The sequence below is a fragment of the Talpa europaea genome, assembly GCF_964194135.1.
Source record: "Talpa europaea genome assembly, chromosome: 1".
Classification (NCBI taxonomy): domain Eukaryota; kingdom Metazoa; phylum Chordata; class Mammalia; order Eulipotyphla; family Talpidae; genus Talpa; species Talpa europaea.
This window is the reverse complement of record NC_140073.1, coordinates 84,834,455-84,860,325: the sequence shown is the minus strand read 5'-3', so window position 1 is coordinate 84,860,325 and position 25,871 is coordinate 84,834,455. Positions and strand designations below refer to the sequence as shown.

At 34.9% G+C, this 25,871-nt stretch overlaps 1 protein-coding gene across 1 annotated transcript in view; it reads left to right on the top strand.

Annotated features, from left to right (window-relative positions):
• LRP1B (LDL receptor related protein 1B) overlaps positions 1-25,871 on the top strand; it is a gene marked incomplete at its 3' end in the record, with an annotated part of 1,731,654 nt that overhangs the window by 859,250 nt on the left and 846,533 nt on the right. Inside the window, exon 6 of the mRNA XM_084254814.1 lies at positions 12,306-12,563. Coding sequence (XP_084110940.1) covers positions 12,306-12,563 — 258 coding nt within the window. The remainder of the gene's footprint in view (positions 1-12,305; positions 12,564-25,871) is intronic.

The window sequence follows — 25,871 nt, the reverse complement described above, 5'->3', positions numbered from 1 at the left end:
ACATTTAAACTCATAGAAATTACAGTGGTTTATTAGATGAACTAAGGGGATATGTGTGTGTGTGTGTGTGTAATAGTTATATTGCTTTGTTTAGGATAAGTAGAAATATATGCCTATAGAAATCCTCAGGGAAAAGAAAAACTTACAACCTGAGAAAAAGAAGAATATTTTATCCTTTCTTTTTTTTTGTATATATATATTTATATATATATATTTCATTCAGAGAGCCTTCAGGATGTCACCTATATCAATTGCAATCAACACGGACTAAAAAATTTGGGAGTATAACAGCATTTAGAGATGCCCTTGAACTCCTTCCTTTAAGTCCCTACATGCCCTTGACTTTGATGACTAATATTCTGTGTATTCTTTCTAATCAAGTATCTTAGAGTCACTTCAGTTTTGAGAAGAGAATTCCATTATATTAATTGCACTTTTAAATATGTGTGAGCATTTCTTAGCACTAGGACTCACAGCTTCCAAATGTGGTTTCCGTGAAAGACAATGCTTGCCAGATTATTAGATAAATTATATCATAATAGTCTTTAGAATTTTAGAGCAACATACCATCAAATTTTAAAGACTATATCTAGCAAGAAGTTTGGTATATAATTACCACTGAGTACTTAAAAATAATCTGTCATCTTAATAACAATGTTGAAAACAGTGATCTTATATATATAGGTCATATATTTGCATTTTTTGACATCCCTGTCAGAAAACAATAAAATAGATTAAATGATCTTTCCTTCCCTGCAATTGTAGATAATGAATTTTTACCTCTCTTTTCCTTTCTCCTCCTAAGTTGATAATATTGAGATCTATTTAGAGAAAAAAAAAAAGACTTAATCAAAAGAGAATGGTCTCACCCTGAATTCTATTAAATCTACCAATCTACCAGAATCTAGAATTAATCACTTTGCTTCTCTCTTATTTAAATCAATAAACAAACTGACTTTTCGCTAAGTCCAGTCCCTGATTTGTGCATCAATACAATCTTCTCTCACCTGTACAAAGATTAGATTTCATACAATTACCTTTTTATGCTTTGATTCATTAATATTTTCTTTTCTCCTGGAACATTCTTATCAGTGCACAGGATGTTATAAAGATGATACAAAACACACTCCTTTAAACATATATTCCTTTACAGATACTGCTTCATTTTTCTTTCCCCTTATAGAACAACTCACAGGCTATGGTGTCTGTCTTGCCCTCCCTCACCTACTCTCTGGAATCCACTTCAATGAGTCTTAAATGTTTATCATTCATTTACACCTCTATGGTCAAGGTTACCAGTGACCTCCTGAGGCCTAATTATCCAACTATCAGTTCTTAGCATAAAACTGATCCTTGGCTTCTCCTTGAACATACTCTAACTTAAAGTGTCATATTCCTGGAGTTTTCCTCTTGTCTTATTGTGCATTTTTTCTTAGTTTATTTTGCAGTATTATCCTCATTTTTGCCTTTATTTACAGCATGACTTACTGTTCAGTCCTTTAGATTTCTTTTCTTTCTATATTGATATCCTAAGTGCTCACTTCCTAGATCATGACCTGAAAAACATACATTCTTCTGTGCTTTCATAAAACATCTGGAGAATGAAACTCGTGTTTATCACTAGTCCTGACTTTTCTGTTGAATACCAGACACATGTGTTTATCGAGACCTAATGCAGAGTCACCATTTGGAAATTTAACAGAAATGCCAAAGTATGTATGTTCCAAACTCTTAATTTTCTCCCCTAATAGTGCTCTTTCTCTGTGGTTGACAATTTTGGCAAATATCATACCCGTTGACCCAATTACTGTAGCCAAATTCTGGGAGTTATTCTTGATTTCATTCTCTTTTTCAAGTTCTCTATTCAAAATGTTAAATATATTCTCAATTGACTGTTATCTCTAAGTATAAGCTGGCATTTCTATTTCTATCAATGCTTTAATTTCTTCATAGAATTTCTCACTGTCAAACAAAATTAAATAGTGTTTGCTTGTTGTCTATTTACCCCACTAAAATGTAAGCTCAGTGAAACAGGAACTTTATTAGTTTTGCTAGCTGCTGTATCTCTAGCATCTAGAACAGTATCAGGCAGAGAATAGACATGCTCAATAAATATTTGTTCAATGAATAAATAAATATGCAAATATTGGGCAGTATTTTCTTTTTAGAAGCTAAATTAAATGTGTTTTTTTTTAAGGACCCATGTTTACAAACAAGAGCTGTTTTATGAGTGGGAATTATTTAAAGGTAATTTTTATTTTTTAAAGATTTATTTATTAATATAAGAACTGGGGTACAGGCCAAAGATTTGGGGGCTAGAGGATTCCCCAGATACAGAGTGGGGAACAGAACAGGCCAATAGACTGAAACACACTGCTGAGGGGAGCAGCAGGCAAGTCAGAAGAGGTAGGCTGCACCATGTGGGTCACCTCCCTGGCTGGGGATTGAACTCATGCTGCAGTGGTTTAGGATAGCTTCATATGTTGTGTCTTAAACCCCTGTGCCACCAGGCAGGCCCTAAAGGTAATTTTTAAATGAGCTAATATCTATGACATTTTAAACTCAATCATTACAATTGATCATATAGAGAGGGGCATGTTGAATAAGTAAAAATATATTGCTATGGCTAACTAGCTACAATTAGAAAGGTGACTAGGTTATTTAAAATGGTCATCGGCCACCTCTCAGTAACTAATATGAATTGACTGGACTGCCTCCTATTCATTCAATAACCTAAAATTTGAAAAAAATTATACTCTGAGATTTACTAATATCAATGGTTATCTTTTTTTTTTCATTTTTCTGATTACAAGCACAATGCATTATTTATTTAATTTTAGCTTACTATTATTTAAAAATTATTTAAAAACATTAAAGGGCCTCCCTGGTGGCTCAGGCGGTTGAGCAGCTCACTGTGAAGCTGTCCGCAGCCTCTGCAGTGCAGGTTCGATCTAGGCCAACTGGCGAGAATCCCACATGGCAAGCAGACCTCTCTTGTCTCGCCTGCTGCTTCCCTCAGGAGTATATTTCATCAGCCTGTTCTATTCCCCACTGTCTCTGGTGAATCCTCTCACCCTTCTGCACATCTGGCCTGTTCCCCAGCTCTTGTATAAAAATAAATAAATCTTAAAAAAATAAATAAAAGCATGAAAGATTCTGTACTCAAACATTCCTCTATGTTTCATTCATTTATCAAACATTTACCATATGTCAAGAAATTCCTTGTAGAAAATAGGGTATAGTTCCTTGTTCAATGGAACCAACTCTTTGAAAAACAAACTGTGAGAGCTGCTACTTTATTTATTTATTTTTAAATATTTATTTTATACAAGAGCTGGGGTACAGGCCAGATGAGAGGAGGTTGAGAGACAGAGACAGAGCAGGGAGCAGAGCAAGCAGACTGATGAAATACACTGCTGAGGGGAGCAGCGGGCGAGACAGGAGATGTCTGCTTTGCCATGTGGGACGGAATCCGTGTTGCAGAGGCTGCAGACAGCTTCACAGTGAGGCGCTTAACCGCCTGCGCCACCAGGAGGACAGAGAGCTGCTACTTTAAACAATGAGAAGTCCCTCCCCTCTCCCCCAATCTCTGCAGTATAATTTTATTGGTCTTCATTCTTTTAATAAAAGTATCAGAATTCCTGAAAAATAGCTTACTTCATTTCTTCGCACTCACCATCATTTCAAATTGAAATATCCAATAAATGAAGATGCCAATTTTTCAGTAGAAAAGTTTAAATAGCATAACAATGAAATTGTTTTAATTTCTCTTGTTACATTCAGGTTGATCAGTAGCTTAACATAAGTGGTTTTTCACAATGCGAAAAGTAGAATTAGAAAATGTGACTGTGACTAATGTGCTAATGTTAAGTTTATCATCCTTAAATCTGTTTTCTTTCTTTACTGTTTGTTTTAATAACTTTATTCTCCCCATAACCCAAATCTGAAATCGCTACATAGTCTTCACTCCATGTCCATCATTGTCTACATAAATGTTACAACAATTAAAACTTCTACTTCATTACACCAAACCATTTCTACTTTAAAAAATGATCACCTAATTTAGTTTCTTATTACCTGTGTTCTGAAAAATTAAAATACTATTTTTGTATTCAGTAGCTCAACTATAAAATGAGTATGTCCTTGAGTGTTTTCTTATAGCAATTTTGGGTTATTGTTTTTATATTTAAAAATTAGATTGATATCTTCACTATTTACATAACAGAACATGGTGTTTTCTTGAACTACTGAGAAACCTTACACTTCTTCTAATGACTGTTGCTTCTAAAGGGGGTATTGACACACATGGCCTTTCTTTCATTCAGTGTGGCATCATTTTATTTATTTTTTTTAAGATTTATTTATTTATACAAGCACTGGGTACAGTCAGAAGCACGGGAGGGTGAGAGAATTCACCAGAGCCAAAGCAGGGAGCAGAACAGGCAGGTGGACGAAATACACTGCTGAGGGGAGCAGCTGGCGGCAGGAGAGGTCTGCTCACCATGTGGGACCCTCGCCTGGTGGCCGAGGATTGAACCGGTGCTGCAGAGGCTGCGGGCAGCTTCACAACCTAGCATTCAACCACTGCGCCACCTGGGAGTCCCTAGTGTGGCATCATTTTAAACAGGGACAGATGTCATGTTTTGCCTACCTTCTTTCCAATCTCATCTAGACTACCACCACCTTGTCTGTGTGTAAATAAGACATTTATGTGTTATGTTTCCATCTGACATAAATAGTACTGTGCTGCTTTTATTAAAAGCAAAAACAGACAATTTAAAAAATTAAATGGAAAAAAATTATCCATCCCACTAGGTTTTACTCACCCATATAGAATTACTATATGTTATTCCCAGCTTGCTCTTTTTTTTTTTAATTTTTTTTTTCTTTTTATAGAGGCATGTTTTATTTATTTATTTATTTATTTGTTCGTTTGTTTTGTTTATACATGCACTGGGTACAGTCAGAAGCGCGGGAGGGTGAGAGAATTCACCAGAGCCAGAGCAGGGAGCAGAGCAGGCAGAAGGACCGAAGTACACTGCTGAGGGGAGCAGCGGGCGGCAGGAGAGGTCTGCGCGCCATGTGGGACCCTCCTCCGGTGGCCGGGGAGCAGCCGGGAATCGAACTGGAGCCGCAGAGGCAGCGGGCAGCCTCGCAACCCAGCGCTCAACCGCTGCGCCACCGGGGAGGCCCCCCCAGATTGCTCTTAATGCACAGTTTTGATCATGTAATACCCTAATTTTACACTGATTTCCCATAACATCCCAAATTAAATTTAAGTTTATATTCTTGACATTCAAAGACTTGCATTTCTTCTTAACCCATTTTTTCAGTTACTATAAGCTGTATAAGTTTAAATCTACTTTTTTTCATATACTAAGTATGTGATCCTAAGCAAGTAATTTAAATGCTGTATCCCTTAGTTTTCTTATTTATTAAATATGAATAATATTAGCAACTGATTCATATTGGGAGTATAAAATAAATACTAAGTGTAGGGCATGTATTATAGCACCTGGCTCCAAAAATATGCTCAAAATGATTAGCTACTGTTATTACAATGAATTAACTTACAACATTGTTACACACTCTGCCCTCCAGAAAATTGAAAACTAAAGTTAGTATTAGCCCACATCTGTGTTTTATCAGAGTTGTTAGCTCAGTCTGACTTCCCTTTTATTCATCACTCCATAATTAAGTCTTATTGTTCCATTAAGTTAAGGATGAGATTAAATAACTTCACTTAAAGAACTTCTGACTCCATTAAATGTGTGTGTTTTAGTGTGTTTGGGCTCTTATAACAAAATACCATATAGCGAGTGGTTTATCAACAACAGAAATTAATTTTTCACAGTTCTGGATACTGGGAATCCAAAATTAGGATGCCAACATTGTCAGGAGAAGACTTTACTCCAGTTTGCAGAATTATTAAATCCTCATATGGCAGAAAGGAGTAGAGAACCCTATAACCTTCCTTTTAAGTTTCTAATGCCATTTATGATGATGCTACATTGTATATTAAACTCACCCAAAGTCCTTCTCCCTTCCTAATACTGGGGATTAGGATTTCAACATATTCACAAATATTCATATTATAACTAATTATTCTTTGAAATTCAATATCACAAAATGTATTTTAGGAAGGTACAAATCTGAACTTAAAAATAAAGACCTTTATATCTATTACTTAATTTTTCTACTAGATAATCATTCTTGAAGGAAAACTCTGTTAATGCTCACTGTTAATGCATTTTGTATTTACACATTTGATTTATATATATATATATATCTTTCAATAAATGTGGTAAAATAGATTCCTTTTTTATGTGGCTTAATATGACTTTATTCTAAATATCATTTAGTTCTGTAAAGAAATTTTTTTATCAAAAGACTCACTGAAGCATACAGGGAGAAGCAAATTAAGCCATATATGTTTTAGCAAAGAAAATAAAATATTTTAGCCTTTTGGTTTACTTATATTTACTTTACCTTTTTAGTTTAGTTTGATTGACTTTATAACATTATTTGAATATGCTTTTTCTCTATTTTTTAAATTAGATAACTTTCTCTTAATATTTCACATTCAAAATCTGCTTTGCATAATTTTGGAAATGATGTAAAAATTTAGTCTGTTTGCACAGATTGTTATTCATTTTGTTTCATATAGTGCTTCATTTCCTATGGGTATTTGCATGATTTTTGAATATAAGTTGTTAGCATTCTTACTTCTCATATCTAATCCAATGCCCATTTTTCTTATTTTTAAAGACTTTATATAAATTGCATATGATACATTAAAAACAAAACTTTTAAAGTTACTCTTTCAATTACTTTATGTTCATTTCAGTTGGGGAAAAAAAAACATGGTATAGAATAGTTTTTTTTCTTTTTCATGCTTTTAGTATTTTTTATAAACTTTATTTTTAGAGCAGTTTTATGTTTACCAAAAAACAGAACAGAAAGTATAGAGATTTCTCATATGACTCCTTTGCCTTCACGCATGATAGCTTTTTCTACTATCAACATCCTACACCTGAGTGGTGCATTTGTTACAATTGATGAACCTACCTCTGACATCAACATCATTAATGCCCAAAGTCCATAGTTTACATTATGAAAGTCTATAGTTTATATTATGTTTCACTCTTGGTATTGTACATTCTTTGGGTTTGGACAAAGTATAATGAAATATATTCACCATTATTGTGTACAGAGAAGTTTCATTGTCCTAAAAATCCTCTCTTGTCTCACTGTTTTACTTCCCTCCCAATTCCTGGCAACCACTGATCTTTTTACTGTCTCCATAATATCACTCCATGCTAATAGGAAATGACCTATAAAGCCATGAAAATACAGGAAGGAAGAGATTTAAATACATAATTCTAAGTAAAAGAAGCTACTCTGAAAAGACTACATGTTGTATGACCCCAACTACAAGGCATTCAGGAAAGGGTGAAATTATGACTCTTTAGCCTATGTAATTTACATTCACATCTGTATTTAACTTTTTATCCAGTTGAACCTGAGGTTGCTTTTTTAAAAAAAAAGTTGACTCAAGAAATAAGGAGGTACCCTTATTAAAACCTCATTTAGTGAATAGATTGCTCAAAATTGTAGGATCAATTAAGGGAAAACAACATGGTATAACTAGATAATATACATTTATATATGCCTATATTCACATATGAATTTATTGTATATAGATATTTATTAGGCTTAAATATATTTAAGTATCTAAATTCATAATTGCAGTCACCTGTAAGCTTAATTAATATTCTTAGGATTCAGGGGCCTCCATGATGGTGCAAAGGGTTAAGCTTTAGCACCATGATGATATCTGCAACCACTGCAGCATGAGTTCAATCCCTAGCCAGAGAGGTGACCCACATGGCACAGCAGATCTCTCCTGTCTCACCCACTGGTCCCCTCAGCAGTGTATTTCATCAGTCTGCCTGCTCTGTTCCCCACTCTGTCTCTGGTGAATCCTCTCACCCCCCACACCTCTGGCCTGTATCCCAGTCCTTGTATGCATGAATAAATAAATCTTTAAAAAATACATTCTTAGAATTCAATGGAAGGAAAGGAGATTTAAAAGTAGCCTTAAAAATAAGTTTTATTTCCTCTGAAAACATTTTTTAACATCAACTTTGTCAAAATCATAGTATTATAATTATAGAAATACACTTTAATATTTTCTTGACTATGGGAACATATGTTTGCAAGTATGTGATTCAGTGACTTGGAATTTAAATAGATATTTTTTATGAATCTATTCAAATGAGCTTTTACAGTTTCCAAGTTTCTGTTTTTAATTTACAGTTTTCTGATCTTCAGTACTTTTGGCATTGATTGATATAATATACATGAGATGGGAAATCACTTTCTGATCATGCATAACAGATACACATCTCTATAACTCTTTGGGAGAGAAAAAAAAAACAGTTTTTTGTAACGCTGATATGTAGGAAGTGATGAAGATGATGACAGATTTCCTCCTTTAGCATGAATGAATTGGCAGCCTGTTGTAGAGCTTTGTTCAACATAAATATTGGTTCTCTAAATTAAAAGATTGACTGAATGCTTTCTTGTTTTTAATCTCTTCTATGTGGAAACTTTATGTTCCACTAAGTGATGGTGTAGGGTTCCCTTTGACTTAAATCATCCAATTCATTCACCAACTGTTCCTTTGGGAAAACTGTCCACCTATTCAAAGATGGCATCTGATATGAGCATCACATTTATTCTGGTCAGATTTTATCTCCATTACCCAAGCTAATGGTGCTCTTCAATTGGCATGTGAGAACTCGAGGTAATGATGTGCACAAGAGAACAGGCAGGTACAAGTAGACACAGATTAACTTCACCAGCCTTCATCATGAAGTGGGGGAAAAAATCTATGTGCTTAGCCTCTGATGATTTTTTAGGGTCGTTGTTTTTCACTGTTCTCCCAAACCCCTACTTGGATTTACCTTTATTTGTCTAAAGAGGGAAAGCATATTTAGTGATTAACAGAGACACATGCATATTAATTACTTCAATAAGGTGCCTTACAATTAATATTCTAAGTGGCCTTTCTTCAGTATGTTATTCAGATTTTTAAAAAAACAACATTATTAAATCAAACCATGTCAAATTATGTAACATCTGGTTTTTCTTCATGGGTTTTCTTTTTAGTGAAGCTTCAAGATCAGTGGTTGACTTTTCTTTTTTATTTGCATTAAAAGATCAACTGATTTACTCAAAAAACAATTGGAAAAATCTAATAGATTTGTCAGTTTTGCCAAGTAAGTTGTGCCTGTGTTGACCATAAATTCATTTTTATTTCAGTCTCAAGGGACATAGAGCTCCTTCATATCCCAGACTCTCTCTCAAAAAATGTTTATGACATACTTAAATTTACTGACTAGCATTCAGTTAAAAGAAATTATTGTCTACATCTGGACTTCTCATAAAGCCTGGCAGCAAAGAAATTTCCAATAGTAGTTCATTTTGAGTGAGGGGCAATTTCACTAAAGGTCGTTTCTGTGTCAAATGAAGAACATAAACACCAACATTAGTGTCAGTGCACATGTGTTAAACTGATAACACAGACATCTTGTAACCCCCTATAACCTGAGAAATCTATGATGCTAGCAGTGTAGAACTATAGAAAAGGGACCAAGTGCGGACCAGCAAATTAGGGAATGGCAAGAGTAAGTATTATATGATAGAAGAAGACTAAGATATTAAGAAAGTAGCAGCTGGCTAAAAAGACTCAGATGTGATCACTCCACAAAATTATGTTAAGCTGATAAAATTCTGAGAGAGATCTTTGTTGTGGAAATTATCTCAAATTTTGAGACTCCTTTTTTTAGTTGTAAGCAGTTTAGAACAAATCTGTTTGCTTCAATGGGAAGAAATCCCTGGCATAATTAGTTTTACTATCTTATAATATAATAATTAGTTTTAGCTTGTTTTATGGTTTTTATTAAGTTAGAAACTTTTAGTAACTCTGAAATCAGAGAGAATGCCTATGACTTTGATCAAGAGAATTTCTTAGGAGTAAAAATCCACAAACACTCACAGAAGGCTTTGGAATGGATTTTAGCATTGACATTTTAAACTGATGGTTAGAAACTCGAATTTATCTTCTCGAAGAATTCTCATATCTGTGGGAAATGCATGAAGCCTGCCATCTTTAATCCCAATGGAAATGATAAAGACCCTATAGTACATTTAAAAATTTACTTATGTAAGTGTATTAGTCATAGCATATTCATTCACTTTACCTTACCTTTAAAATGCTCAGTCTTAGTTCTTGTTAAGTAGTCAACCATGTTTATGACATTTTCTGAATAGCCGATCTTTCTCTAGATTCTGTTTATGGGTTAAGAAAACCAAACTGTCATAAATTTTCACAGACTATTTCTTAAGAACTCCACTTAGATAGTTACATGTGCTTTTCACTTACTCAGAAAATGTATATTGAACAGTCACTAGGTTCCAGGCTTTTTTCCTAGATATTAGAGCTATGGTAGCAGAAGTAAAAAAATAAATAAATAATTGAAAAATTAAATAAAAAAATTTTTGGTGATAGTAAGTAAAAAAATAAATAGGAAAGTTATATAGAGAATGTAGAAACTTGCATTTTTTATAAGATAAAGTGGTAATAAAAGCCCTCACCACAAAATTGAAAATCAAATATCCAAAAGGAGGTAAGCAAGTAGGAATTCTGATATCTGGGGTATTGCAATGTCAGGAAAGAGGAAGAGGTTCTGATGTAGCAGAATGTCTGGCTTATTCAAGATACAGTAAGAGGGACAGTGTTTCTGGTGTGAGATGAATGTAGTGGGGAATAGTAAAGGGATGAAGGAAATGAAGTCAAATAGGTTATGAGAACACAAATCAGGAAGGTCTTTGTAGAACATTATACAGACTTTTCCTTTGATTGGAATGGGAGCCCTTCGATGAATGGAGCATAGGACTGACTGATCTGCCTTAATCTTTTAACAGCAAAATTCTGGCTATTGTGCCAAAATAGACTAAAGAGAGGGGCATAGAAACAGGCAGACCAATTAAAAGTCCATTGGGAAATATTAACAGTTTGTGGCAGGGTGTTAGTTGCAGTCACTGCCACATAGTGTGATTCCTGATAAGTCAGAGATTTGTTGATATATTGATGTGGGACAGAAAAAAAGAGACGATTTCCACATTTTTCCTATTCTCTGATCAACACAAAAACCAATCTGAATATAATGCAATAGATAAATTCTTTCAATTCTAAAAATACATGGGATTTTATTGTTACATTTAAATATGAGAAGGTATTTAAAATTTTTATTCTTATTTTAAAATCCTCAACTATCATAAGCAAAATTTGTTCCAAAAAGTAGTATTGGGCAATTTCTGTTGTAGAAACTTTTCTTGCTCACTTTAGGGAAAGAATGTAGAAGGAAGTAGCTCAGTAATCATGATCTTAGTCACTAAGGGAATGTTTGTTTGGTTCTTGGGGTCAGTCAAGAAGCCAATGAGGCTAAGGTCACAGGTGCCCTTTGTATGGTCCTATGAGTTTTGCATGTTCCGCTCCAGAGACTCTATTTCTCACCTCATACATCTACCTCAAAAAATATGTTCCTACTCACAAGCTATGCCTGTGATTCTGTATGCAGAGGTCAGTCCAGATCCATCATCATTATTCAAAAAAGCAACTCACAACACTTCCTATATTTACCAGAAATGAAAGTAAATAGCATTGGCCTCACATTTAGACAACACATCATGACTTAGGAAATAAGGAATACAAATGCTCAGAGGACTATGTTTTTATTTAAAGAAGGGAGTTGAAGTAGTGAAGTATTTACATGGTCATTAGTAAATACCATTTACAAGGTTTTTTTATTATTATTTTAAAGATGTATTACAACACAGGAGTACATTTTAATAAATAATGTGAATTTACAAAAAAAAATGAAAAGATGTGGGCCACCCCTGGTGGCGCAGCGGTTGAACACTGGGCTGCGAAGCTGCCCGCAGCTTCTGCTGCGCGGGTTCTATCCCCGGCGGCCAGCGAGGGTCCCACATGGCATGACAGACCTCTGCTGCCATGCCCGCTGCTCCCCTCAGTAGTGTATTTCATCAGTTTGCCTGTTCTGTTCCCCGCTCTGGCTTTGGTGAATTTTCTCACCCTCCCGTGCTTCTGACTGTACCCAGTGCTTGTATAAATAAATAAATAAATCTTAAAAAAAATAAAAAAAAGAAATTAAAAAAAAAGAAAAGATGTGACTGTTTTTTACTGAACTCACTTCTCTCTTTCTGCTTTGTCCTAGAACCTACAGATAGCCCACCTATGTTATTAATTGCAAATTCTGAAACAATTGAGATTTTCTATCTTAATGGAAGTAAAATGGCAACTCTGAACTCTGTCAATGGGAATGAAATTCATACTCTGGATTTTATTTACAATGAAGATATTGTTTGTTGGATTGAATCAAGAGAATCTTTAAATCAGCTCAAATGTATCCAGATAACTAAAACAGGAAGATTAACAGATGAATGGACAATCAATATTCTGCAATCCTTCCACAGTGAGTGTTTCAATTCATATTATATGCCACTTTTTAAAAATTTCATTTACAGGCTATTTGAGAGGAATCTTAGATTTTTAGCCTAACTGTGACTGATCAAAGCTATATAGGCAAATATGAATGCATTTAAATAAATTTATTCACAACGTATTTTCAATATACACAAACATGCATATGTAGTTTCACTGTTTCTGTCAGGAGTAAATTGCAGAGTTAATTTTAATTCTTTATTTAATGCTTATTACAGGATCACCTACATAAGAATTGTGAGTTTTTAGAGTGATAATTCACAATGTGACAGTAAAGGTGGGATTTTTTTTTTAAAGGAAGAAATGGAGTTGATAATTATAAGCTCGTCAACTATGGTGTTCGTGAAAACACCTCGGAAAACTATTAAGTTTATGATAATTGGTAACAACTACCTATGTTGACATTTTTCCTAGAAAATCAGAACTTTCATAAACGTCTTTCCAAAAGAATGACTTGTGATTTGTATTTCACTCTAATTTTTCATGTAAAAATTTCATAAACTAGTAACTGTTCTTTTTTATCTGGCATATTACCATTGCCTTCCTACCTGCTTACTTGAACATTTATAAGATTTTTTTTTAAAGGTGGACAGCCAAGTTCAGGAGTAAAAAAGAGAATATATGGTAAAATAAATATATTTTTTTGGATGTGATGTTTGGTGATTTCAATTCAGTAATTATATTTATCAACATTTTTGTTTTATGTATGAGTTGGTTATTAATATGTATTAAACTTAAAAATATAGGACTGTGTGCTTTGAGTAGTGATTATATGAAATAAACCAGCATTTAAAAAATAGAACATAAAGGTAAAATTATATGCATAAGTGCACATAAATAAATATTTAACAGCTAGAACCCCAAAATATATAAAGTAACTAAATTAATAGTAAGTTTAAAACAAGCTGAAAAAAACGAGCCCTTGATAGCTGACTCCAGAACTGGGAAACCAAGAGGGAAGGAGGTGGGGGAGGGAAAAGAACAGGGAGGTACAAGGCACAATGTCGGGGAGTATGGGCTAGTTGGTGGTGGATGCACCGTGGTGGTAATACCTGATGGAGGCACTCCACTGTTCCCTCAGTATATATATACGTACATACTAATACAGTTGATCATTGATAAAGACATTTACTGTGATAATGAACTGAAATGCCAGTAAAAGCAATGGACACTGGCAATTTCAAGAATTCTACAGAGAAATGGTGATTTATAAAAATAGTAAATAACAAGTGGTAACAGTACAAAGAGTGCTACTGTGTGATTTGAGTATTTCAGACTTCAGTTTAGCTAGCAATTGGAAACCGAACAAAAGACTCCAGTCCCTGCCATGCTAGTGATTATCTCAACTAATCCAAATGTATTTGTTCCTAGCAAATGGACTATTGGCAATCAAATAGCTAGAATATTCACTAAGTTGCCAGGTTAAATTATTTTGCAAGCTTACTTAAGCAACTCTTCATCTGCATTTAATATGGCATAATAATAGCAATTGCACCCCTTTCTTTAATATGTATTTAAAATGATGTTTTTTATTAAATCTTGGAAGGTCAATCAAGTGCACCTTAGAATACTTGTAGGAAATAATTTGAAATTTAGATGGCATTTGATTTAGAAACAATTCTTGGCAAATCTAGAAAGATAAAGATATTCACTTTTGCTAGGCAATTCACTGGAATACTGAATAGAACATTCACTTTCAAGTACAAGAAATAAATTCAATGGAAATGTTTTAATTAGAGCAAATTATTTTTAATGAAATCAGATTTATACTGTGCAATTTCAGTACCTTTAGGAAAAAAATGACTAAATGTGTGGAAGTAATTTAATGATGGGAGTGTGGCAGAGATGTGAGCAGGATGGACTCCTCTATCATTGCTTATAAGCCATGTATTTTATCAACATGTCATAGAGCAGCTGCCATTGGACATGATGGTTCTGCATTCACCATGACAATTTGTGAGTTGCTAATGAAGTTTGAATATTCTTTGCATGTATAATTACATAAAACCTCTGTCACACCATATTAGCAAAAATAATGAATTGATGGGAACACGCCTGAATACCTGTCATCATCCACTCCTACAGAGATTTTTTCTTTAACATCTCCCTTCCACTTATTTTTGAGGATTTTATCTGAGTTTACCTGAAGGAGACATTCTTTTTGGAAAAGAATGCAAAAAAAAAGTTTTCTTTTTCAAAAGATAAGTATGAGGAGAAAATCATTATAGGTTAAACTCACTTGCATTGACACTTGCAGATAATACTTTAGTAAACATTTTATTGCATTATTAGAGGTTGTATTAAATATACCATCTCTTTGGATACATATCACATCTCTGGGGACTAAGCAGGAGAGATACGCCCTTCCTGTTTTATGGTAAAATTTTTAACTACAGAACTCAGATATGCTAAGGAAGCAATACTGAATGGCTAAAGAGAAGGCAGAGATGTGATATTAAACACTGAGTTCTCGCTTCTATACTATAATGGCAAATACTAGTCTCTCCAGAGAACTTCCCAAATCTACCACAAACACCAATCTGTATCTTCTTGGATGGAATAAATGACTACATGTAGTAGGAAGGCATTTGATTTCATTATTTATGCTAAAGGGAAAAATTGACATTTTGAGACAAAAGGTTATGGCACCCGACAGAGTTCAGCTATGTGTTTGACATGGGTCAGACTTCATAGCCCTTGCTGTGTCCCAGTGAAGCACAGCTTTTTTTTTTTTTTTTTTTCAATGAGAGAGCCGAAACAATTAGGTAGTCTAACATTAGTAACACTGACTCACAAAGATTGCCTCTAAAGTGGAGAGAGGAAGTGGAGTGGACAAGGTGAGTTATGGAAGGCTATTATCATCTAAAAAGTGTTACCCAATGATTCTGATATAGCCACCTAGAAAGGACTGTCTGTGACACTGAAAGTCACTCTAAGCAATTTTGTGAAAGGATGAAGAAGAGTGATAAAAGGATCAATGAATTATATTAACCAAGGAACACTGAGGAAAATACTAGAATAATATTAATGTTATTCTTTCTAAAGATAATTTATTATTTAGCATTTTCACCTGAAAATTGCACACCTTAAAGTAACTTTGGAATTCATATTTTGTAAGCAGAACCAGTTTTCCAACAAAGTATTAACACAAAGCACATAGCAGCAATTAACTATTTCCCAAAATTTTGTTTGGACTGTGGCAGAGATACAGATATTCAGTATCCACAAACAGGATGGGATTCGCAAAAAGTAGTGCCATCTAGCTCTTACCTCAGGACAAAGTGCACAGAGATAATAGAAAAAGATAAGAATATTTTCCTGGTTAATCCCTTATTAAGGAAGATGATTCAGGATTAGACTTTACTCTCCCAAGTGGACAGTAGACATTTCCATTCTGTTTCTATTTATGATTCTTCAATATTCTCTAACATTTGAGGATTAGTTTTAGGATTCTAATATGAATCCTTTACCGGCTTGTGATGATTCATTCATGGGCTCAGCTTCAGTCCAGCAGAGCATGGCTGGCTGAAAATAAAAGGATTGCTTATTATTTATAGATTTTGCTTCTAAATTAACCCTATTTATTGGTTTTTACTTTCCTTTAGGGAGGTTGTGGCTATTTTAATATCAGCCTTAGCTCATTCTCCACTTGAACCTGTGTTTAGGTATACTAAATTAAATCTTTCATTAGCTAATTTTTGGATTCTGACATGTTATTTATCTTTTATCTACCTTAACTCTTTCCCTTGAATTAGCAATTTTCTAATAATTACATATGATTACTAGATACCATTATTGAATGTTTATCTTGTACATTAAAGATCCTGTACATGTATTTAATTACTGCCACAAAAGTATATGATATATATGCAATTATATTTTTCACATTTGTAGATGAGAAAATCAAGTAAAATAATGGGGATGGGAGGAGGAGAAGAGGGATTAGGGTCAGAAAAAGGGGGTGGGAATTGTATGGGGAATATAACCAAAATGAAAATGCATACATTATGCAAAAATAAAAAATGATTTAAGAATTATAGAAAATAAAATAATTCATAAAAAAGTAAAATATTTAAGATGAGGAAAAGCCCTTACTTCTTGATCTCAGTAGATACTAGCAAGGACTTTTGTTCATTGTGACTTAAGCCCTGTTTGCCTCATTCCAGATGGGAAATTTCACAATCTTCACTTCTTTGCAACTATCCCCCATCCAGGTTTGGCTGGACAGAAAGGATTAGGACATGACCCTGTTGTAAATATGGCATAGGATTGGGACAAAATAATACACTGTCACAGTTGAAACACTAGTCTCAAATTATGACAACTCACGTGAGTCTCCATTTTAGAAGATGATTGTAGAAATTTGCAAAAACTTTATAAAATTACACAGTGTGACAAGGCAGTGTAGAGACTATCTCTAAAAAATGGGATACTTTATGTTTAAGGCATTTTCTTAAAAATGTTTTTTAAATGAACTTTCTTCTACAATTATCTTCCCTCATCTAATTGTTGAAAAGTCACCCACACAAATATAGCTTTATATGATTACTAAAGAAATTGTCTACACAGGTGTGGAATTACATGTCCACCTTGATTTTTATTGCTATAATCATGATGTGACATTATTTGAAAAAAAATCATTTGGCAGTTTCCCCTTTCTCTTGGGATAAAATGAAACTTCATCATGTAACTTTTCTACACATAGTTGTCTTACCTTACATTTCCTTCCCTACTGAAATCTATGTTCCACCTAAAAACTAGTACTTAAACCCCCTTTAATGTACTTTGTTCTAAATGCATATATTTTTGTATGTGCTGCTTAAGTCCCATAGAATAGAGGTTCTCATTTCCTATAACCAAGCATCCCTTATTCTTTAAGGTATCATGGTATTCCCACTAATAGTTCCCCAATAAAATATCCAACATTACTCATTCCCTCATGGGAAAGTGCCCTCCAAACAGGGTCAGCCTGAAGGAAGACCTCTGATGCCTGAAAACTTGCCAGAGGTCTAAGTTAACTTCTGGCAGAGGAACACAGGAAAGAGGTTAGGCAGGTCCCAGAGAATTAGGACTAAAAGAGAGAAAAAAAATGCAAAATCAAACTACAAATCAAGAGAATTGTGTTTTTTTTTTAAAAAAGATTTATTTATTTATGCATACAAGAGCTGGGCTACAAGCCAGAAATGAGGGTGGTGAGAGGATTCACCAGAGACAGAGTGGGAACAGAACAGGCAGATTGACTGAATTACACTGCTGAGGGGAGCAGCGGCTGAGACAGGAGAGGTCTGCTTCGCCATCTTGGTTTCTCTCTGGCTGGCTGGGGAAGGAACTCGTGCTGCAGAGGCTATGGATCGCTTCATAGTATGGTGCTTAACCCCTTGTGCTACCAGGGAGGCCCACAAGAATTGTTTTTGTAAAGGAGCAGGAACAGCTTCCCCATGTGTCTCTTATCCATGACTCTCTTCCAAGTACCTCACATGTCTCTCCTTCAAGTGTCTCCCTCCATGTGTCCCCAAGTCCCAGGGTGCAAGTAAAAGGGAGAAGCAAGGGACTGGACCTACCTGCTTTCTTTTTCACATAGGCCCACCTTGCTGCTCACCTCTGACCCTAATTCTCAGTAGCTCCTGTGCTTAGGAGGCCCTGTCCATAGCACACCGGGATCTGAAGTAGAAGGGGCTGCATGTAAGTGGGGCAAGGAATATGGTATCTTCCCTTCACAAAGGTGTATCTGTGAATTACCCCAGTGTCAAAGTGCCCAGAGTCACTATAAAAAAAATATTTTCTCTGGGCTGGGAGCCTCCCTTGTGGCAGAAGGGATAAAGTCTCAGTGCTATGAAGCTATTAGCAGCCACTGCAGTGCAAGTTCAATCCCCGGTCAGGGAGCTATCCTGACTTGCCTGCTGCTCCCTTTAGCAGTGTATTTTAATATATCCACCTGTTCTGCTCCCCACTCTGTCTCTGGTGAATCCTCTCAAACCCTCCCACCTCTGGCCTGAACCCAGCTCTTGTATGCATAAATCAATGAATCTTATTTTTTTTTTCCTCTGGAGCAGAGTCTCCACATTCAAGCCCAATCAATAATCTTCAGTAATGATCAGTTTTGTTTTATTTTCCCTATGATTTCTTATCAATAAGAGCATACGGTGTATATTCGTGTGTACCCTGCTTATCACTACCTGTTGTATTTCTCACCTTCCTCCATTTTAATAGTCATCCAAAGTTTCTTAGATTTTATTATTTATTTATTTTTGAAAGATTTATTTATTTATTTATTTATTTATTTATTTATTTATTTATTTATTTATTTATTTATTTATTTATTTATTCAAGAACCAGGGTACAGGCCAGATTTGCGGGAGGGTGAGAGGATTCACCAGAGACAGAGCGGGGAACAGAACAGGCAGACTGAAGAAATACACTGCTGAGGGGAGGAGTGGGTGAGACAGGAGAGGTCTGCCACGCCATGTGGGACCCTCACCGGCTGGTCGGGATTGAACCCACACTGCAGAGGCTGCAAACAGCTTCACAGCGTGGCGCTCTACTGCCTGCGCCACCAGGGAGGTCCTGTTTTAGTAAATTTAAAGGATTCAGCATAGCTTTTCTGATCATTGCCACCATGCTGTTCATTTGCCCCCCCAGAACTTTTTCATCCTAATGCTGGAAGTCTGTCTCCTTAGACCCAACATTCCTCTGCTCCTTTTCCGCACACCTAATCTCTGCCAATGACCATCCTAATCTCTGCTTCCATAAATTTGACTATTTAAATTCCATGCATGAAATAACAATGCAGTATTTGTCCTTATGGGTGTGAGTTCTTTTTTTTTTTTTTACTTTTTTAAGTAAAGTTTTGCTTTACTTAGCCAAACTCCTGGTCCATCCATGTTGTCAGAAATGGCAGGAGTTCCTTATTTTTTGTAGCTGAATAATATCCTCTTGTGTATATAGCCATACAATACATAGCAATGTTTTGGTCAAGGATGGACTGCATGCATGTGGTTCCTATCTTTGGCCTTGGTGTGCAGGTTTGTGTAATTACAATCTGTGACAAAACCACCTAGTGATGCATTTCTCAGGAGGTATTCTGTTACTAAGCAACACATGTTGATCCATACACCACATCTTATTCATCCATTTATTCTTTGATGGACACAGAGGTTGTTTTCATTTGTTGACTCTTGTGAATAATGCCGAACACTTCCTTTGGATCTTTGACTAGGAGGATCTAATCCTATTAGAGAAATAGATGACATTTGATTTTTCTATTCACCTACTGATGAGCAATCATATATTTTCCAGTAACTTTTTTGCTCTGACTGCAGACTGAAGCTACTATAAATGTTTTTGCTCTGAGTGCAGCTGCTATAAAAGGGGTATGAATTAATATATGTGAAGAGGAACACAAGGCAAGATCTTGAACAAAGGAACTTGTGTCCCTGAAGAGTTTGTGACCAGACACCAAGACACGTGGAAGAACTCTAATTCCCAAAAATGAAAGCCTTTTGAAACTAGTCATCTTGAATTTTGATGGAAGATTCATTAAACTAGCATGATGGGTGAAATTATTGGTCATTGAGCTCAATATTTAGCCCCTATTCACTCCCTGAAGGTCTGGAGTAGGACCGATGTTCTTTTATTCTTTAATACAGATGAAATATGCTTAACAGTTGATTACTACTGGTTCTAGCGTTTCATTGGAAAAAGTTCAGGAACTGGATATCTCCTAATGAAAACAGAGGAGCTAGTAATGCGCATCCTTATTACAAAACTAATGAGATTAAAAAAAAAAACCTTTATGTTGTAACTTCCTTCTCCCACAAACATTTTTTTTATAATCTGTTTAAAATCCAAACCTATCAGCATATCTTGTGAAGATATAGAATTTTCACCAAAATCTTGGCTGCAACTAGGTTTATACTGTTTCCTAAGAAATATCTGTCAGGAATCCAAAGCACATCTTCCATGAGTATATTATAACTGTTTATTGCCAGAGACACATTTCTTTATTAATCTCTGTTTCATAAGCCAAATACATATTTTATTAAACTCTTTTTACTGCTTAAAAATCATCTTCCAGTTAGCATGTTTATATAGAAACATAAAAATGACTTTTTTTAAGGCCTGGTTGGTGTGTGTATGTGATTGTGTAGTCGGTTAATATATTGCATTCCTGCTGGGATATGGAATTTGCAAAGTGATCCAGTCTTCCATTAAGTAAAAAAAAAAAAAAAAAAAAAAAAAAAAACAAAAAAAAAACCCTACCAAAAAACAAAAAATATAAAATCTTCTCCAGTAAACTTTCAGATTTCCCTCCTTCATATCATAAACCTTAGTATAGTAGGTACTGGTATTAAATTGGTCCTAAGTTGTTTACATGAACTTTAGATAAGTTTACACTTTGAACTAAGAAAATCCTTCTGTTCTGCAATCAGTATACATGAAAGACTATCCTGAATGCATTGTAAAACAGAAAATGTAAAATAAAAAAAAAAACTCTCAGCACTTTCTTCCTCTCTAAATTTGTTTTTATTGTTAGTTCAGTTGCCAGGATGCAATGAAACCAATTACTATTTTATCGTTATTTGGCAACATGCATGAAACTAACCAAAGCAGAAATGAGGGATATAGTAAGCTCTAATTATTCATATTAATTTTTCTGTAAATTTAGTAGAACATATTTTACAAACACTAGATGTAAATATTCATTATTATTTATTATTCTCATAGTAATTTTTATCTAGATTCTTCTTATTTCATTAATGGATTTTAATGATCGAAGTGGGATTCTCTTGATGATCTCATCCTGGTGTAACCTACCGTGTAAAATATAATATTTAGAAAGTAATTATATATTTTGGGGACACATTCAGAGCCGTTCACTTTCAAAAGATATAATTTTGTGGTATGGCCCTAACTTTACAAACAACTTGCAAAACTGAGCAGTCCTAAATTTCAGGGCTATACTTCTCCCTACACTGCTTCGAAACAGTAAATAACTTCAGATTTGGCTTCTCAGATTACATAGTTCTGGAAGGGATTTGTTAGGATGGTGTGTTAGTAATTGTTCCCTGAATTATCCTACTAGTAGTTGTAAATTAACAAATTCATATTCTGGTTTATAAGTCAGTCTCCTGATTGGAAAGCATGAAATAATTTCCTAAAGTCTGATAATCCTTTGGTGAGCAATTCAAATAGTTTTTGATGTTATAAATCTAACAGTTATGTCTGTGCTTAAAATATTCTATTAGTTACTTTATTTTAATGACATTATTTTATAAAGTTATATGTCTCCTGGCAACTTTTGTTATTTTAATGTATGAGTCTAGATAGTTTTAGTCTCTCCACTCCAAGGTCTGATTAAAGAAGGTGTATTTGTGTAAATATATGTGTGCATGTGTGTGTGTATAATAATAATTCTGTAACCAAAGAAATTTCTTTTTTCAGTTTTTATGTTGTTGGGAAATAATCATTTACTTACTAAAAACCATACAGTAACAACAACCAAAACCTTAATTGCCTCCCTTTTGGCTTGATAGAATATTTCAGTTTATCTTAACTGGTGAAAATAATATTTTCCATGTGAAATACCGCACTTGGGCCCCCCTGGTGGCTCAGGGTTTAAAGACACACCACAATTAAGCTATCCCCAGCCACTACAGCAAGAGTTTGATCCCCGGCCTGCAGGGAGCTAAACTACTTGGCTCAGTAGACCTCTCCTGTCTCACTGGCTGCTACCATCAGCAGTGTATTTTGTCAGTCTGCCTGTTCTGTTCCCTGCTCCGGCTCTAGTGAATTCTCTCACCCTCTAGCACTTCTGATTGTACCCAGTACTTAAATAAATAAATAAATAAATAAATAAATAAATAAATAAATATTTTTTAAATAAATAAATAGATAGATAACTAAATAAATTAATGAATGAATGAATGAATAAATAAAAAATGAAATACCACACTTAGCTTTACAACTTTTTTTTTTGTTGTGTTGTGTAAAAATATACTGATAATTCAGAGTAGTAATAGATAGATGAATTCAAAATTAGTATAGAGTCTTTGAATTCTTATTTATAGAAGATTCATTTTGTCTAAAAGAATAATGTTTTGGACATTGACATATCAGTCCAGGTTATGAATAGGGAGCAGAAATCTCACTATTTGAATCAGAAAGTGTTTTAATACATCATGTTCTTGAAATTGTTGGAAGTGTTAGAGGTTTCTAGACTATTCTTTTAGAAATGACATCCAGAATAATACAGAACTTTTAGAGCTACCATCTATCTCCGAGGTCTTCACTAAAACTATGCTGGGATCAAGAATTTGTTCCTGTTGCTGCTTCTGCCATCTCTGATACATTGGAAACTAGAGATTGGTCACCCACAGCTGTAATTTAGAAATCAGGCCAACTTGGAGTGAAGCCACTGCCACTGTTGTTGCTCTTAGTCTACTTCTCATGACCCATAGAGCTTGATAATGATCACTGAAACACTCTTCAAAGCAAATGTCTTAAGTGCAGCAACCATACTGATCCATTGAGAAAGTTAAAGGAGGCAGGAAGATCACATCATTTTTACAGCTGCTTCCAGTTCTGTGTATATATCAGTTAGCATCCAAAGCCTTCATATCAAGTTTATATGGAAAGAAAAGATAGTTTTAAACCTTCCTGTCTTTTCAAATTGGACAAATCCAGTACCCTACCCAATGTTGGGTGTCTTTTATTTTGAAATAGTTTAATATCATTTTTTTTTTTTTTTTTTTTGGTGGGATCCTTGCCGGTGGCAGGGGAACGAACTGACACTGCTCAACCACTGTGCCACCAGGGGAGGCCCATCAAGTATTTCTTTTTTTTTTTTTTTAAAGATTTATTTATTTATTTATTTATACAAGCATTAGGTACAGTCAGAAGCACGGGAGGGTGAGAATTCACCAGAGCCAGAGCAGGGAACAGAGCAGGCAGAAGGACCAAAGCACACTGCTGAGGGGAGCAGCGGGAGGCAGGAGAGGTCTGCGCGCCATGTGGGATCCTCCTCTGGTGGCCGTGGAGCAGCCGGGGATCGAACTGGCGCTTCAGAGTTGGCGGGCAGCTTCGCAACCCAGCGCTCAACCGCTGCGCCACCGGGGAGGCCCCCATCAATTATTTCTTAATAGTTCTTTTTTTGCTTTAACCTAGCTACTTATGATTGCAGTAAAACTAGCATAGGAACCAGTTGTCAGTGTGTGTGTGTAGATAGATAGATAGAGACAGAGAGAGAGAGAGAGAGAGAGAGAGAGAGAGAGAGAGAGAGAGAGAAGAAATATATAGATATATAGATATAGAAATAGATATTTTCTTACTGAAGTAGATCCCTGGTGTGTCATTTGTGTGTGTATAATTGGCATTACTTTTATTCACAGTATATCGCAGTGTGCTTTCCAGAATTTCATATTTTTCCTGGAATCATCAATTTAGTTAAAGCACACAATCCTATATTTTCTCTAAGGTGCCCTATTAGGCACGGTTAACTGTTATCTGCTTTCAAGTGATTTCAGGAATTCTTCCAAGTAGTCCATCTTTCTTCATGGCCATCAAAGAATGGGTCATGCCTGGCAGGAAGAAAGATGGCATAACAGATATGCTAGGTTTGGAAAATAAATGATCATTCCATTGTTTGCTTTTTGTTATTTCAAAGAGAGGCATTTAGCTGTCTCTGAAGTCCCAAATGGGAACCATTTTCAGTTACATTAAAAAAATATTTAAAATATATATTCAAGCTTTCCCTTAACCTTTTCTCTGTATCAGATATAAGTTTTATTCTGCCTTAGAGATTTGAGGATTTGTATAGAAAGAAAAATCTAACTGGGTATATTAGAACTATCATGGTAATTCACACAAATATTTTGGACTAAGGGATTGCTTTATGATTATGATTTCTCATGCAATATGCCATTGGGAATTATATCAATTATTTAGATAATGTGTAAAAAAATAAGTTTTTTTTCCTATAAACAGGTAATTAAGGCAAAATGCTTCAAATATGTACATTTTACAAATAATCATCTCAATGTTCCATCCTATTATTTATATTTACTGACCAGATTTTTGGAACTCTCAATTATTTTGTATCATCTCAATGACACAATATTTACACAAAACTATATGGAGAATGAAAGTAATTATCTTCATTTTCCGACCTTTTTCTCTTTAAATTTTTCAGGTGATCCATTTACATTTTGTAGCTTGTTTTTTAATGCAACACTTGCTTTATTTCTAAGCATCATAAAATAATATTAAAAAATAATGAAAGATTAACCTAACCATTTAAGCAACAAATCCTTAACTATCTTAAGAAGTTTTTTGGGGGGCTTTTAAGAACATTATTTTAATATTTTAACATTAATAATATTGATCTTTTGGGCCTCCCTGGTGGCGCAGCGGTTGAGCGCTGGGTTGTGAAGCTGCCTTCAACCTCTGCGGCGCCGGTTCGATCCCCAGCTGCTCCCCGGCCACCGGAGGAGGGTCCCACATGGCACGCAGACCTCTCCTGCCGCCTGCTGCTCCCCTCAGCAGTGTACTTAGGTCCTTCTGCCTGCTCTGCTCCCCGCTCTGGTTCTGGTGAATTCTCTCACCCTCCCGTGCTTCTGACTGTACCCAGTGCATGTATAAACAAACAAACAAACAAATAAATAAATAAATAAAGCATGCCTCTATAAAAAAAAAAATAATATTGTTCTTTTCATTTGGTCACAGAACAAGTGATATTGGATATGAAAACCAAAGTTTAAGTTAGGTGTTTTTGAAATCAACAACAACAAAAATCTAAGAAGGGCATTTAGCTATTAGGTAATGTGTGTGTGTGTGTGAGTGTGTGTGTGTGTATGCACACACATATATATAAAGCTCTTAAATTCTTGTAAATGTGAATTATTTCAGAATTTATTGTTAGCAATTATTACTTGTATTTAGATTTCAGTGTGTGCTGAATACTTTACATTTCTGAATGCTATGAACTGAATGTTAGTTCTTCCTCTCTTCTCAATCCATATGTCGATTCTCTAATCCCAAATGTATCAGTATTTGGGATTAGGACATTTGAGAGGTAATTATGTTTAGGTGAAGTCATGAGAACAGAGTCTCCATATTAGAATTGATACCTTATAATAATGGGATTAATACTGTTTGGGGAAGAATGAGTAGGTTACTGTTTGAGCCAGGAAAAGAGCTCTCACCAGACAAAGAATCTACCAGCTTCTTAATGTTGGACTTTCTAGTCTTGAGAACTGCAGGAAATAAATGCTTATTGTTTAAG